The sequence below is a fragment of the Taudactylus pleione genome, unplaced genomic scaffold (assembly GCF_031769625.1).
Source record: "Taudactylus pleione unplaced genomic scaffold, aTauple2 ptg000859l, whole genome shotgun sequence".
Taxonomy (NCBI): domain Eukaryota; kingdom Metazoa; phylum Chordata; class Amphibia; order Anura; family Myobatrachidae; genus Taudactylus; species Taudactylus pleione.
This window is the reverse complement of record NW_028285261.1, coordinates 212336-230117: the sequence shown is the minus strand read 5'-3', so window position 1 is coordinate 230117 and position 17782 is coordinate 212336. Positions and strand designations below refer to the sequence as shown.

The window sequence follows — 17782 nt, the reverse complement described above, 5'->3', positions numbered from 1 at the left end:
TTAAAGGGATGATATAGTAAGCCTACTTATTCACTATGGGTTTTGTGAACAGACAAGTCATATTACCTGAAAGATCATGGAGGAATTTAAACATGCATTTAAGGGGCTTGAGGGGATATCTGATGCTGTTGGGGGTATCAGATCTGCATTTTAGGGGCATGTGGGGAGCTCTAAAGCATAAATTATGATGGGACCCAGAAATAGTCAGGTAGGACCCCATTTTTTTAAAGTGGTGGGTCCCTGGGACCCACAAATTTTGTCGCTCACCGCGATCACTGCCTCCTACCTCTCTGAACAGTCCTTGTTTTTCCTGTCATGGCTCCTCTCGCCCCCCCCCCCCCCCCCCACAGCCTCTTACAGTAGGTGTTCCCCAAGGTTCTGTTCTTGGACCTCCCCTCTCCTATTATCCCTCTATACGTCCTGAACTCATCAGCGTTTTTGACCTCCGTTATCATCTCTATGCTGTTGATACTCAGATCTACCTTTCCTCCCCTGATCTCTCCCCCTCTCCCCTCTCCACTGATGCCCCAGCGATTTCTTAAACTTGACATGTCTAAGTCTAAGCGTGGTGCCTGCACTGAATGGCGTTCACTGAACATCATTCAGTGCAGGAGACTGACCTCCTCTCTGCGAACATGTGGAACCTCATGATCGTCGTTAAGTTGGCGAGCATGTTCCACAGAAGGTCAGCATCGGCAAGGACACAGCGTGCACGCGCATCGCTGGTCCTTGCCGGCTATCCATTACACGACTTTCTGAACGATCCAACCAAAACCTCCTGGTTTTGGTCGGATCGTTCAAAAAGTTGTCTAATGGATAGGCCCTTAACACTTGGTTACTTATGCTCTGCTACTTATGTGGGTGTTATGGTCGCTAATGTAGCAATGTATATTATCCATGTCCTTGTCCTGTATTGTACTGTAAGTCACTGGTCACCTATTTGTTTATGTACTATGTAAGCCACTAGGGAAACTTGTGGCACCATATAAATAAATGCTGGAGATAGATAGATATTACATTGATAGATAGATAGATAGATATGAGATAGATAGATAGATAGATAGATAGATATGAGATAGATAGATAGATAGATATGAGATAGATAGATAGATAGATAGATAGATAGATAGATAGATAGATATAGATATGAGAAAGATAGATAGATAGATAGATAGATAGATAGATAGATAGATAGATAGATAGATAGATAGATAGATAGATAGATATGAGATAGATAGATAGATATGATATAGATAGGAGATAGATAGATAATAGATAGATAGATAGATAGATAGATAGATAGATAGATAGATAGATGGATAGATAGATATGAGATAGATAGATAGATAGATAGATAGATATGAGATAGATAGATAGATAGATAGATAGATAGATAGATAGATAGATAGATAGATAGAAAGATATGAGATAGATAGATATTAGATAGATAGGAGATAGATAGAGAGATAGATATGAGATAGATAGATATGAGATAGATAGATTAGACATGCCAACATTCTGGCTGCCCCTTCCGGAAGGGGGCAGCCAGATCGGCAAAACCAGGAGGCGTGGCCTGTGCTTGTGGGCAGAACTGAGGGCGTGACCACATGGTCGCATCATTTTGGTCCCGCCTCTGCTACACAATCCCGATAATCCCATCACAGGCCCCCCGCTGCCGGGGATTTTCTTGTAAATGCGATGGGGGGCAGGAGGGGTCGGCAGCTGCCGGGAGACTTGCCTGCCTTCCTGGCAGGCCGAGAGCGGCACCCAAGCAAATTCGGGAGGGTAGGCAAGTATGACATAGATAGATATGAGATAGCTAGATAATCACATGTTTTATTATATACATATATACATGAGGGTGGGACATCACATATGTTGTGTGTGTATATATACAGTATATATATATATATATATATACACATATATATATATATATATATTGTGACACAGTCAGGTTAGGGGGTCCCTCTCCTGGGTAGAGGACTCCTTCCTTACACACACACACAGCAGCAGGGAAACAGTACGCCAGACTGGATTCGAGTACAAGCTGGTCGGTGCCAGTCTTTATTGTACAATGTCAGAAATAACATAAAGAAAACAAAACACAAATCCTAGCCCTGTCGGGGCACTAACTTCACAGGTGGTTCCCTCACTACCAGAACCTGGCAGGGCCTAATGCCCTCACCAGCAACAAAAGCACAGCACAACACTTACAGTTAGGTTTTCAAGTGTCTCTGAGCAAACTCCCTGTCTGCTCTCCCAGGTGAGACACTCAGCCCTAAACACACTAGGCTTATATTGGCCACTCTCAGGTGGGAACCCTAACAAGCCTGTTACCAGGCTGCGAGAACCAAAACCTGGAGTGGCCATGAGTGGAGCCCTCCCTCTCCTCTCACCCACAACCCCCAGGTCCCAAACCGGCTTTTCAAAAAGCCGAGACTCAAGCCTGCTACACTGCAGACTTTCTCCTGGGGGTTTAGAACACATAAGACAGGAATCTGGGACAAATGTACCTGCCACAGACCACTTTACCAGTGATCCTATCACTATATATATATATATATATATATATATATATAGCTGTAGGCTCGGCATTCCTCCCCTATATGCAGCAATGGTCCGGTGCCTCCCGCAGGGAATGATATAGATATCAGACAAAGGCAGCGGCACTTGTAATAATTAGTCACAATAAGCTGGGTCCAAAGACCTCTTAGTTTACTTCAATTTTTCAGTCCTCATGGACCTTCGTCATATACTGTATATAGGACACGACATATTATATAGTGTAGGGTGTAGGAATCACTTTTGATACAGATTTGATGTCATTACATTGGATGTCATACTGTATATTACAGATATAGAGAAGCAGGGTGATAATATTTATAGCGTCCCTGCTCACGTAGCGGGGTGGCTGTATATCTTCACCTACAGCAGGGATGGGGAACCTGCTTTCTGGTGAGGGACATTTTGATATACAGGTTGAGTCGCCCATATCCAAATATTCTGAAATACAGATTTTTTTTGTAGCATGACTGAGATAGTGACACCATTGATTTCTGATGCTTTAATGTACACAAACTTTGTTTAAGGCACAAAATGATGAGAAATATTATATAAAATGACCTGCAGGCTGTGTGTATAAGGTGTATATAATACATAAATGCAGGCTGTGTGTATAAGGTGTATATAATACATAAATGTATTCTGGGTTTAGATGTGGGTCCTAATCCCAAATAATTTCACTATGGTATGTATAGTCCCAAGCATTTTGGATATGGGAGACTCAACCTGTATATAACATTAATCGTGGGCCCAGTGCAGGCCACACCCCCTCCGTGTGACATCCCATGGGGGCGGGGCCACACTTGCCGGTGATTACCTCAGGATGCTCCGGGGAGCGTTGTGACCATCTTACTCTGAAGCATCCTAAGCAGGGCCGGTGCAAGGCCCTAGGCAACATATAACCAACAGTCCCGACTCCCTCCAATTCATAATATGCCACGCATCAGTGTCCCCAGTTTATAATATGCCACGCATCAGTGTCCCCAGTTTATAATATGCCACGCTTCAGTGTCCCCAGTTTATAATATCTCAATCAGACTTTCTTTAAGTTTAGAATCAGTATAGAGGCAGCCGTGGATGACGATGGCAGTCATGTATTATAAGCACTATGTGTGTTATAACACAAAGTGTAATTTATATAACAGTTAAAAAACAGTTGAACAAACATTGAACAACATCTACAAGGTAATTACAATGTCATTCCTTACCAGTAGTTTGTGTGTTGTACATTTTTGAGTGTTTTGAAAAAATGGATCAGAAACTTCTATTAATGATCTCACTCCATGGAATCATCTCTAAGACTACTACATCCTTTACTCTCCCTGCAGCTCATCCTTCTGTACATATTGCTGCCTCATTACTTTCCTCTCCTCTTACAAAAACATATAAGCTTTTAACTTATCTAAACACATTGACAATAACATCCTCAACCTCTCGCCATAAAAAACATTCAGACAAATTCCACAAATATATTTATATCTCGCTCCTGTTGCTTCTATTAGCTGGTGACATATCACCAAATCCAGGCCCAACTCACATGCCACACCCACAACAAACTATAAATCCAGCTAACCTCATAAATATTGCATGCCTCCCTTCACCATCCAAGTCACTAATATGTGCCTTATGGAATGCTCGCTCTGTCTGCAATAAGCTAACATCCATCCATGACCTCTTTATTTCAACCAACCTCAACCTTCTGGCAATAACAGAAACATGGCTTACACAGTCAGACACTGTCTCCCCTGCTGCACTTTCACATGGTAACCTACACTTCTCACACACCTCCAGGCCTGGCAATTGTAAAGGAGGTGGGGTAGGAATATTACTCTCCCAATCTTTCACATACACAGTTCTCCCACAGGTACCATCACTCACATTTACATCATTTGAAGTACATTCTATCAGGACTTTCACCCCTTTCTCTCTGCGAGTTGCTGCTGTCTATCGCCCGCCTGGGCCACCGCAACAATTTTTGGAACATTTTTCAGCCTGGCTCCCTCACTTCCTATCCTCAGACATCTCCACCATCATTATGGGTGATTTCAATATCCCCATTGACAGTCCACAATCTCCTCATGCCTCCAAACTACTCTCTCTAACCTCCTCTCTTGGCCTCTCCCAATGGACTGACTCCTCTACTCATAAGGAGGCCACTGCCTTGATCTTGTATTTACCTGACTATGCTCAGTTTCTGATTTCACTAACGCTCCTTTCCCTCTCTCAGATCACAACCTTATCACCTGCACACTTTCCTCCATTACATCAACCTCAATGTCAGTGAAATCAACCAAAACCTCCTAAAACCCGCAGAAATATTAATGTGATTAACTTTCAACAACTATCTACCTCTCTACAACAATGACTCTCACCAATTTCTGCACTCACTTCTCCTGAGACTGCTGCATCACACCTAAACCAGATTCTAGTAAAAGCCCTCGATGAAGTAGCTCCAGCTACCCATCACACTCCGCGTAAACTTAGTCAACTGTGGCATTCTAACTTAACAAGGCATCTACAAAAACTCTCACATAAAGTAGAACGTCAGTGGAGAAAGTCTCGCACTCCAAGTGACTTCCTCACATATAAGTCTATCTACAACTCTTATCGTACTGCTCTGGACACTGCCAAGCAAATATATTTCCAATCTCTTATCTCTGCTCAAGCCTCTAACCCCAAATTACTTTTTAATACATTTAAACTGCTTCTTACCCCTCCCTCACCCAACCCACCTGCTACTATCAGTGCAAAAGATCTTGCCTCCTATTTCAAGGACAAGATTGATAATATCCGAAATGAAATGTTATTCTCTTCCTCAGCTAGTGACCTACTCAATTCCCTACCTGAACCCTCTGGCACATTCTCTTCATTTGACCCCACAAATGAAGATGAAGAATCTACACTCTTCTCATCCTCCTACTCTATTACCTCTCCTCTAGATCCTATACCCTCACAAATTAGTAAAGCTATGTCTCCTGTGCTCATCCCAACCTTAACTAAAATCTGTAATCTCTCTCTTTCTACTGGCATCTTTCCATCACTGTTCAAGCACGCAGTGATTACTCCCATTCTGAGAAAACAAAATTCTGACCCTAACACTCTCTCAAATTACCGTCCTATCTCCCAGCTCCCATGCCCCTCCAAGCTACTGGAGAGACTTGTCTACACCTGCCTCACACACTTTCTTAACACCCACAACTTATTGGACCCACTTCAGTCTGGCTTTCGTTCCCAGCACTCCACAGAGACAGCACTGACTAAGGTAGTAAATGATCTGGTCACTGCCGAGGCTAAAGGCCATTACTCACTCCTAATTCTTCTAGATCTCTCTGCTGCTTTTGACACTGTTGACCACTCTCTTCTCGTACAAACACTGCAATCCCTAGGTCTTAAGGACACAGCTCTTTCTTGGTTCTCTTCCTACCTATCTGATCGCTCTTTTTCTGTTCGTTTTTCTGATTCTGCCTCCTCTTCACTACCTGTATCATTTGGGGTACCGCAAGGCTCTGTCTTAGGTCCTTTGCTATTCTCAATCTATACCACCTCTCTTGGCAAACTAATCCGCTCTTTCGGATTTCAGTACCATCTGTATGCGGATGATACTCAAATCTACCTATCCTCCCCAGATTTATCACCATCTGTATTGGTCCGCGTCACTGAATGTATTTCTGCCATTTCATCTTGGATGTCACCTCGCCACCTGAAACTTAATATTTCTAAAACAGAATTAATTATATTTCCACCGGCCAATAACAGTTACCAATCTGATCTCTTTATCACTGTTGATAAGTCAACAATCCACCCCGCCCCACAAGCTCACTGCCTAGGTGTCATCCTTGATTCTGAACTGTCCTTTGTTCTCCACATTCTATCTGTCTCAAAATCATGTTTCATACATCTAAAAAACATATCCAAAATTCGACCATATCTCACACAAGACACTGAAAAAACTCTAATCCCTGCACTCATTATTTCCCGCATTGACTATTGCAATAGTCTCCTTACTGGTCTTCCCAAAAACAGGCTATCGCCATTACAATCCATTATGAATGCAGCTGCGAGACTTATCTTCCTTGCCAAATGTTCATCGTCTGCTGCCCCGCTCTGTCAGTCTCTCCATTGGTTGCCAGTTTTCCACCGTATTCAATACAAAATACTGTTACTTACACATAAGGCCATTAACCGAATTACACCAACATACATCTCTTCACTCATCTCAAAATATCTCCCAACCCGACCTCTCCGCTCAGCACAAGATCTGTGTCTCTCATCCCCGCACATTACTTGCTCCCATTTACGGTTACAGGACTTTCTTCGGGCTGCACCCACTCTATGGAATGCCTTACCTCGCACAATAAGACTTTCATCTAGTCTCCAATCCTTCAAGCGTTCCCTGAAAACTCACCTCTTCAGACAAGCTTATCAGATTCCAGAACCGACCACATAACCTTCATAGCTTCCTTATCTAATTACATCCCCTCTCACAGTCCACACATAACCTCACATATTGTCTTTCTTTCACATACTCCTGACATTTTGCCGACATTCCTGTGTGACTGGATCATGCAGCCACCAAGAAACTCTGCATTCTGTCTGGACCAAATTGCAATATATATAGCACCTATCCTTGTGTATCATATATAGCACCTATCCTTGTGTATCAACGCCTATTTCCCTATAGATTGTAAGCTTGCGAGCAGGGCCCTCTTACCTCTATGTCTGTCTGTTATTACCCTGTTTTGTTCTATCAATGTTTCCAATTGTAAAGCGCAACGGAATATGCTGCTCTATATAAGAAACTGCTAATAATAATAATAATAATAATAATAATAATAATAATAATAATAATAATAATAATAATAATAATAATAATAATATGCCACACAGCAGAGCGCCAAAATCATAATGTACCTCATAACACAAATTCATAATATGCCACTTGGCCGTGAATTATGCCATTTTTTTTTTGTGGACTCAGCAGCGCCCCCCCAGTGACCAGCACCCCCCAGTTACCAGCACCCCCCCCCAGTGACCAGTGCCCTTAGGCAGCTGCCTAAAGTTGCCTGATGGTAACACCGTCCCTGATCCTAAGGATGCTCCAGGTGTCACGGCTGCATAGATTCTGGCTATATGCTGCCAATCTAGGCTCCCTGCTATCCAGATGCAGGAAAAGCTCTGAGGCCAAATCAAATGATTCCACCTCCTTATCCGGCCCCCGGCCCTGAGGGTCCCCATCCCGGTCCTAAAGTAACACCACAATAAAAGGTAATTCTATGTTGTAGTATTAGGTCTCAGCTAGGTAACACATCCCATTAGTCAGAGCTAGGGTGCGCAGTCCAGGCCCCCTACCCCTAAAACATTACTAAGTAACCCTTACCCTGCCAGGCCCGTCCCCCACATTACAGAGTAACCCCTTCCCTGCCAGGCCCGTCCCCCACATTACAGAGTAACCCCTTCCCTGCCAGGCCCGTCCCCCACATTACAGAGTAACCCCTTCCCTGCCAGGCAGTAGCCGATTTACCGCTAGGCAATACAAGCGGGTGCTTAGGGCCTGGTGGGTCCCAGGGGGCTGTATAATGTAGGCTTGTGATGTTTGAGCCCCGGCTGACTGTCAGCAGTGCACATTTATATGGACAGCCGCCTGCCGGGTGCCGTTCTGTCTCACTCTCGCCTCCTCTCTCCTGCCCTGTGTTGTAATATGCAGAGAGAGAAGAGCCGAGCTGAATCTCACCGGTGCACTGCCGCCCAGAGAGGGGACACTGGGATAACAAGAATAGAGGTGAGCGCTGTGCCAGCGTTGTTAATGTCCATGGATGGTGTTCAGTAGGGGGGATTAGGGGGGGTGCTTGGGTGGCCGTGGGGGGGGGGGGGTAATGGGTTGTTTCCAGTAGCACTCATCTGATTCAGTAGGTGAGGGGAGGGGGTGCCCATGGGGGGTTATTGGTTGTTTTCAGCAGCACTCACCTGATTCAGTTGGCACAGAGGAGGGGGGGACGGTTGTGGGTGAGTGGGGGAATTGGTTGTTTCCAGTAGCATTCACCACTCACCTGCTTCAGTAGCCACACAGACAGGGGAACATTGTTTGTTTCCAGGGAGGGAGGGGGGTCATTAGGTAGCGGATACAGCCACGTCGGGGGGGGGGGGCTTTGGTGTATAGTCCATGGGAGGGGTGGATAGCTTCTGTATTGGGGGGGTGATGTATACACTATATAAATAGCAATGAACAAATATGAAGGAACTGTGCTCCATTCTACCTTTAGGTAGATCAAGGATTTGGAATGCACAGACCGCCACATGCTGCCGATTGTCTGCCAGACCGCCACATGCTGCCGATTGTCTGCCAGACCGCCACATGCTGCCGATTGTCTAACAGACCGCCACATGTTGCCGATTGTCTGCCAGACCGCCACATGCTACCGATTGTCTGCCAGACCGCTACATACTGCCGATGGTCTGCCACATGCTGCCAATTGTCTGCCAGACCGCCACATGCTGCCAATTGTCTGCCACATGCTGCCGATTGTCTGCCAGACTGCCACATGCTGCCGATTGTCTGCCACATGCTGCCGATTGTCTGCCAGACCGCCACATGCTGCCGATTGTCTGCCAGACCGCCACATGCTGCCGATTGTCTGCCACATGCTGCCGATTGTCTGCCAGACCGCCACATGCTGCCGATTGTCTGCCAGACTGCCACATGCTGCCGATTGTCTGCCAGACTGCTACATGCTGCCGATTGTCTGCCAGACCGCCACATGCTGCCGATTGTCTGCCAAATGCTGCGGATTGTCTGCCAGTCCGCGTGTTCTGATTGGCTCATAACAAGTTCCAGATTTAAATGCTGTCTCTCTCAACTCCTGTGCTGCGGCTGTGCTGCCTGATGGTGCGGCACTAAATCGAGGCGTGTGGCTGCTGGAGGCATACATGGAACAGAGTGGATGGGAGGGGAGTGGCTGAGGGGGGCTGAGTAATGTGTAAGGGACATCACTATGTAGCATAATGTTATAAGGAGCATTACTGTGTGGCATAATGTGTGAGGGGCATTACTGTGTGGCATAATGTGTGAGGGGCATTACTGTGTGGCATAATGTGTGAGGGGCATTACTGTGTGGCATAATGTTATAAGGGGCATTACTATGTGTGGCATAATGTATGTAACGAACACTACTATGTGGCATAAAGTGAATGGGCTCTGTGGCGTAATATGAATGGGTTCAGTGTGGCATAACATCAATGGGCTATGTGTGGCATTACCTGAATGGGCTCTGTTTGGTGTAATGTGAATGGGCACTACTTTGAGGCGTAACCTTAATGAGCACTACTGTGCAGTGTAATGTGACTAATGGACACTACTGTGTGGTGTAATGTGACTAAGGGACACTACTGTGTGGTGTAATGTGACTAAGGGACACTACTGTGTGGTGTAATGTGACTAATGGACACTACTGTGTGGTGTAATGTGACTAAGGGACACTACTGTGCGGTGTAATTTGACTAATGGAAACTACTGTGCAGTATAATGTGTCTAAGGGACACTACTGTGTGGTGTAACTTGAATAAGGAACATTACTGTGCAGTGTAATGTGACTAATGGACACTACTGTGTGGTGTAATGTGACTAAGGGACACTACTGTGTGGGGTAATGTGACTAAGGGACACTACTGTGCGGTATAATGTGTCTAAGGGACACTACTGTGTGGTGTAACTTGAATAAGGAACACTACTGTGTGGTGTAATGTGACCTAGGGACACTACTGTGTGGTGTAATGTGACTAAGGGACACTACTGTGCGGTGTAATGTGACTAAGGGACACTACTGTGTGGTATAATGTGACTAAGGGACACTACTGTGTGGTGTAATGTGACTAAGGGACACTACTGTGTGGTGTAATGTGACTAAGGGACACTACTGTGCAGTGTAATGTGACTAATGGAAACTACTGTGCGGTATAATGTGACTAAGGGACACTACTGTGCGGTATAATGTGTCTAAGGAACACTACTATGTGGTGTAAATTGAATAAGGAACACTACTGTACAGTGTAATGTGACTAATGGACACTACTGTGTGGTGTAACGTGACTAAGGGACACTACTGTGTGGTGTAATGTGACAAAGGGACACTACTGTGTGGTGTAATGTGACCTAAGGACACTACTGTGCGGTGTAATGTGACGAAGGGACACTACTGTGCGGTGTAATGTGACTAAGGGACACTACTGTGCGGTGTAATATGACTAAGGGGCACTACTGTGCGGTGTAATGTGACTAAGGGGCACTACTGTGCGGTGTAATGTGACTAAGGGACACTACTGTGCGGTGTAATGTGACTAAGGGACACTACTGTGTGGTGTAATGTGACTAAGGGACACTACTGTGTGGTGTAATGTGACTAAGGGACACTACTGTGTGGTGTAATGTGACCTAGGGACACTACTGTGTGGTGTAATGTGACTAATGGACACTACTGTGCGGTGTAATGTGACTAAGGGACACTACTGTGTGGTGTAATGTGACTAAGGGACACTACTGTGCGGTATAATGTGACAAAGGGACACTACTGTGTGGTGTAATGTGACTAAGGGACACTACTGTGTGGTGTAATGTGTATAACGGACACAACTGTGTGGTGTAATGTGACTAATGGACACTACTGTGTGGTGTAATGTGACTAAGGGACACTACTGTGCGGTGTAATGTGACTAAGGGACACTACTGTGCGGTGTAATGCGACTAAGGGGCACTACTGTGCAGTATTATGTGACTAAGGGGCACTACTGTGTGGTGTAATGTGACTAAGGGACACTACTGTGCGGTATAATGTGACTAAGGGGCACTACCGTGTGGCATAATTTGAAAGGGGGGTACTTTTGTGTGGTCACACCCATTCCCAGTGAAACCACACCTGTTTTTTTGGTGCGCACGCTCTCCATGTTTCAATTATGGATTTGGGCACCAATATGTGTAGTTACGGTTCTGCTTTGGTGTGTACAGATGTGTCCTCCTTTGTCTTCAGCCTGCATCTCCTGTCCTAAAACATTTCCACAGTGACCACTATATAATACTTTACAACTGCCTCCCCCTTTCTTTGTGTGTGACCTACGGTTTTAATAAATGATTTTGTATTTACACTGTGTTTATGTTCCTATCTAATGCTTATATGTCAGTAATATTTATAGTTCAATGTAAGGGGAAAAAATCAGGAATTAAAATATAGTCTTATGGAGCGTACACACTGTCAGATGAACGACTGAACGATTTTTGACTGCAAACCCATCAGATGTCAGATATCGTTATCTGACAAACGGGAACGCGCATCGTTGATCGGCCATCGTTCAGGCATGTCAGATATGAACGATTTTCCTTCAGATATGAACGACTGAACGATTTTTAAATCATTATCGTTCATATCTGAAGGAAAAATCTGACCGTGTGTATGCACCATAATAGATTGTTTGAGGAAGGGGCCCCAAATCAGTGTTTTTGCTTAGACCCCAAGAGCTCTAAATCCACCTCTGCTGCCAGTCTTGTCCCCCACATTACAGAGTAACCCCTTCCCTGCCAGGCCTGTCATCCACATTACAGAGTAACCCCTTCCCTGCCAGACCTGTCATCCACATTACAGAGTAACCCCTTCCCTGCCAGGCCTGTCATCCACATTACAGAGTAACCCCTTCCCTGCCAGGCCTGTCATCCACATTACAGAGTAACCCCTTCCCTGCCAGGCCTGTCATCCACATTACAGAGTAACCGCTTCCCTGCCAGGCCAGTCATCCACATTACAGAGTAACCCCTTCCCTGCCAGGCCTGTCATCCACATTACAGAGTAACCCCTTCCCTGCCAGGCCTGTTCCACACATTACAGAGTAACCCCTTCCCTGCCAGGCCTATTACACACATTACAGGCCCTTCCCTGCCAGGCCTGTTCCACACATTACAGAGTAACCCCTTCCCTGCCAGGCCTGTTCCACACATTACAGAGTCACCCCTTCCCTGCCAGGCCTGTTCCACACATTACAGAGTAACCCATTCCCTGCCAGGCCTGATCCACACATTACAGAGTAACCCATTCCCTGCCAGGCCTGTTCCACACATTACAGAGTAACCCCTTCCCTGCCAGGCTTGTTCCACACATTACAGAGTAACCCATTCCCTGCCAGGCCTGTTCCACACATTACAGAGTAACCCATTCCCTGCCAGGCCTGTTCCACACATTACAGAGTAACCCCTTCCCTGCCAGGCCTGTTCCACACATTACAGAGTAAACCATACCCTGCCAGGCCCCTCCAGCACATTACCGAGTAACCCTATCCCTGCCAGGCCCCTCCAGCACATTACCGAGTAACTCTTTCCCTGCCAGGCCCCTCCAGCACATTCCCGATTAACCCTTTCCCTGCCAGGCCAATCCAGCACATTACTGAGTAACCCTATCCCTGCCAGGCCCCTCCAGCACATTACTGAGTAACCCTTTCCCTGCCAGACCACTCCAGCACATTACTGAGTAACCCTTTCCCTGCCAGGCCCCTCCAGCATATTACTGAGTAACCCTTTCCCTGCCAGGCTCCTCCTGCACATTACTGAGTAACCCTCTCTCTGCCAGGCCCCTCCAGTACATTACTGAGCAACCCTTTGCCTGCCAGGCCCCTCCAGCACATTACAGAGTAACCCCTTCCCTGCCAGGCCTGTCATCCACATTACAGAGTAACCCCTTCCCTGCCAGGCCTATTCCACACATTACAAGCCCTTCCCTGCCAGGCCTGTCATCCACATTACAGAGTAACCCCTTCCCTGCGAGGCCTGTCATCCACATTACATAGTAACCCATTCCCTGCCAGGCCTGTTCCACATTACAGAGTAACCCCTTCCCTGCCAGGCCTATTCCACACATTACAGGCCCTTCCCTGCCAGGCCTGTCATCCACATTACAGAGTAACCCCTTCCCTGCCAGGCCTGTCATCCACATTACAGAGTAACCCCTTCCCTGCCAGGCCTGTCACCCACATTACAGAGTAACCCCTTCCCTGCCAGGCCTGTTCCACACATTACAGAGTAACCCCTTCCCTGCCAGGCCTGTTCCACACATTACAGAGTAACCCATTCCCAGCCAGGCCTGTTCCACACATTACAGAGTAACCCATTCCCTGCCAGGCCTGTCATCCACATTACAGAGTAACCCCTTCCCTGCCAGACCTGTCATCCACATTACAGAGTAACCCCTTCCCTGCCAGGCCTGTCATCCACATTACAGAGTAACCCCTTCCCTGCCAGGCCTGTCATCCACATTACAGAGTAACCCCTTCCCTGCCAGGCCTGTCATCCACATTACAGAGTAACCCCTTCCCTGCCAGGCCAGTCATCCACATTACAGAGTAACCCCTTCCCTGCCAGGCCTGTCATCCACATTACAGAGTAACCCCTTCCCTGCCAGGCCTGTTCCACACATTACAGAGTAACCCCTTCCCTGCCAGGCCTATTACACACATTACAGGCCCTTCCCTGCCAGGCCTGTTCCACACATTACAGAGTAACCCCTTCCCTGCCAGGCCTGTTCCACACATTACAGAGTAACCCCTTCCCTGCCAGGCCTGTTCCACACATTACAGAGTAACCCATTCCCTGCCAGGCCTGTTCCACACATTACAGAGTAACCCATTCCCTGCCAGGCCTGTTCCACACATTACAGAGTAACCCCTTCCCTGCCAGGCCTGTTCCACACATTACAGAGTAACCCATTCCCTGCCAGGCCTGTTCCACACATTACAGAGTAACCCCTTCCCTGCCAGGCCTGTTCCACACATTACAGAGTAAACCATACCCTGCCAGGCCCCTCCAGCACATTACAGAGTAACCCTATCCCTGCCAGGCCCCTCCAGCACATTACCGAGTAACTCTTTCCCTGCCAGGCCCCTCCAGCACATTCCCGATTAACCCTTTCCCTGCCAGGCCACTCCAGCACATTACTGAGTAACCCTATCCCTGCCAGGCCCCTCCAGCACATTACTGAGTAACCCTTTCCCTGCCAGGCCACTCCAGCACATTACTGAGTAACCCTTTCCCTGCCAGGCCCCTCCAGCATATTACTGAGTAACCCTTTCCCTGCCAGGCTCCTCCTGCACATTACTGAGTAACCCTCTCTCTGCCAGGCCCCTCCAGTACATTACTGAGCAACCCTTTGCCTGCCAGGCCCCTCCAGCACATTACTGAGTAACCCTTTCCCTGCCAGGCCACTCCTGCATATTACTGAGTAACCCTTTCCCTGCCAGGCCCCTCCAGCACATTACTGAGTAAACCTTTCCGGCGGTTCAAATCCCGATGCCGGAAGACTGGCACCAGTGAAGATCCCGACTGCGCTAAAGGTAAGTACTAACTAACCTACCCCCTTAACCCTCCTTTAGGGGTGCCTAACCCTAACCTCCCTCCCTATTGCCTAACCCTAATCCTCCTCTAAGTGCCTACATCTCACCCTCCCGGTGGCTGGGTGCCTAACCCTAACCTCCCCCTGAGGGTGCTTAACCCTGACCCCCTCTTCCCCTAGCCTAACTATAACCCTCCTGGGGGGGTGCCTAACCCTAAGTCCCCCCCGGGAGCCCCTAACCTATCCCTCACCCCTGTGTGACTGTCCGCACCCGGCTTCCCTTCAATTGGGGTGCCGGGCATCAGGATTTTGACGCCTGTCAATAGACCCTTGCCGGGATTAGACAGTTGGGATGCTGAAAGTCACCATTTAGACCATCGGTATCCCAACTGCATACCCTCTTTCCCTGTCAGGCCCCTCCAGCACATTACTGAGTAACCCTTTCCCTGCCAGGCCCCAGCGGACACAGTACTCGCTCTAACTATACGGTACCTGCAGGCTGATGTCCAGGGCAATGAATAGCGTCTTACAGGCCACACAGCTCACATTGCTCCACCCAATGCGCAGATCCGCCTGGCCGGAGAGAGGGAGACAGCAGCCAGGGAGCGGCAGGGAGAGGAGGAGGAGGAGGGAGGCCCCGAACACCGGCCGAATCATCCTGTCACTCTTTATATAATGTATACTGTGTATTATATATGTATCTGTATATATTATGTGTCTGCTGCTGTCACTGCCCAGGGGCCAGCACTGTGCTCAGGTGACAGTCACAGGACAGGAGGAGCCAGCGGGGAGGAGACAGCACAGGAAGCAGGATCCACACTGACACAATGTATCTCACCCGCCCTGCTACACTCTATGTACTATATTCACCATGTTATAATGTGCATCTCACCCCCCCAGCTACACCTTGCTATACTCTATATACTGTATATTATATACCCCCTGTTATACTGTGCATCTCACCCGCCCTGCTATACTCTATATACTGTGTATTATATACCCCCTGTTATACTGTGCTTCTCACCCGCCCTGCTATACTCTATATACTGTGTATTATATACCCCCTGTTATACTGTGCTTCTCACCCGCCCTGCTATACTCTATATACTGTGTATTATATACCCCCTGTTATACTGTGCATCTCATCCGTATAGAGAGGAGGAGGGAGGGGGCCGGATCAGTTCCTGGGGCAGCAGCACAGGAAGCATTTGCTGCTAACATGCCAAGGAGGAGTCCCAGGATCAAACCTGTTCTATGATAGATCCGTCTCCATAGCTGCTACTCAGCATCTGGTTTTTTAAGTTAATGCTCCCTGGAAGGACAGGAGAGACCAGCCTGGGCCTTGTGGTGCACACACTACACGCTGCAGCAGACTTTGCATTGGTATAATCCCAGCAGGAATGCAGCAGAACAAGCTGTCGTAGGTCACATGCGAATATCAGGCCTGGGGGACCCTGTCAGCACAAAGGCACTGTACTGTATGTAATACTATAAGTCTTCAGTAATGAGGGGAATTGTTTTTAGTAAAGGGAGAAATGCACCAAGTATTGGAATTTAGCTTAGCCAGTAAGTGTGCCACTGGGTGAACAATGCGGACATGGAGGGGTAGATCCATCACAGTGATATAACTACCCCAGGGGGCATTACCATGGGACATAACACAGAGACACAGAGAAAAGGGACATGCAGGCTGGGCAGAGGTCAGGCACATATTGCTGAAATACGAGAGGCCTTGAAAGCAGCCAGACCCCTCTCGGCCCCCTCCTCTCACTGCTCTTAGCACATTACTGATAGGGGTCCCTTTGTACAGGACGTGGTTTATGGTTCCTCTTTGCATGTCATGTCATTTGCTGGGCGGGGGAGTAATGGCACAGACACACGGTCAGATAATGGCGCAGACACACGCTCAGAAATTCATGTGTTCGCAAAATAGCGAATGCCTGCTAATTTGAGTGACAGGATGAGGCGTATGTGGGTGGTAACAGGGGATGGTGCTTGAAAACGGGGAGTGGAGATCCGATCGCAGGCGTGCTTAAAGGTCAAAACGGGCGTTTTATGGGTGTGCATATTTAAAACAGCAGCGTCATTGACCACGTCGCTGGGTTATTTTAGAGCCAGAACTGCTCGCAAAATTGTGGTAGCAAAAACCAACCACAAGAATAGCGAGCAGCTCATACCCTGTTCGATGTACTCGATTAATCTAATAAATAGCGGGCATGACGTAGGATGCGAGCGGCCAGGGGGCGTAGTTTCCCAAAAAACGAATGCAAATTTTGTTCGCTCGTTCAGACCTAGAGGCGTGAACAGACCGCAAACAGCGAACGGTTCATTTGAATAGCCACCCCTATTTTCTGGACGAGCGAGCGCAAATAGCGACCGGCTCAGAATCAGGCCCTGAGTGCATGTGTGAATCAATACAGTGATTGCTTCATATTCCAAAGGCATTTTATATGGGGAATACCTAGGTGTTAAAAGGCGCTGTGAATAGTCTTTTTGGGGCATAATAAGTACACCTGCTCCCTGTTCAGTCATGTATTGTTCTTGTCCTTCTTTCCGTATGATCACGTGGAGCGGTATTGAGAAGCAGACCGGCTGGCTTTTGCACTCACGCAATGCTTCGGAGAGGAGGTCACGTGGACCTGTGAGAAGCCAGCAGGAGCAACAGGGCCACCAACAACGAAGTTATTCTCGAGGTCCACGACTGGGTCAAGGGAACTTAGCATGATGCAGGATATCACAGCAGACCACCAGTGCCAAATGCGCCTGACCAGGGATGGCACAGCCAGCACGGCACCAGCCTGGATGCGTCACAAGGTCCACACCAATGCCAGTGGGACTCCAATACCAACAGAGATATCACC

At 47.5% G+C, this 17782-nt stretch overlaps 1 protein-coding gene across 2 annotated transcripts in view; it reads right to left on the bottom strand.

The window, feature by feature from the left end:
• SMPD1 (sphingomyelin phosphodiesterase 1) overlaps window positions 1-16151 on the bottom strand; it is a 71515-nt gene extending 55364 nt beyond the window's left edge. Inside the window, exon 1 of one of the 2 annotated variants that reach the window (XM_088458843.1) lies at window positions 15414-16151. In XM_088458843.1, coding sequence (XP_088314969.1) covers window positions 15414-15578 — 165 coding nt within the window. In that variant the 5' untranslated portion in view covers window positions 15579-16151. Of the gene's footprint in view, window positions 1-8612; window positions 9112-15413 lie in introns of those variants that run through there. The other variant, XM_088458842.1, reaches the window with a different exon arrangement.
• Window positions 16152-17782: the final 1631 nt, after the last annotated feature.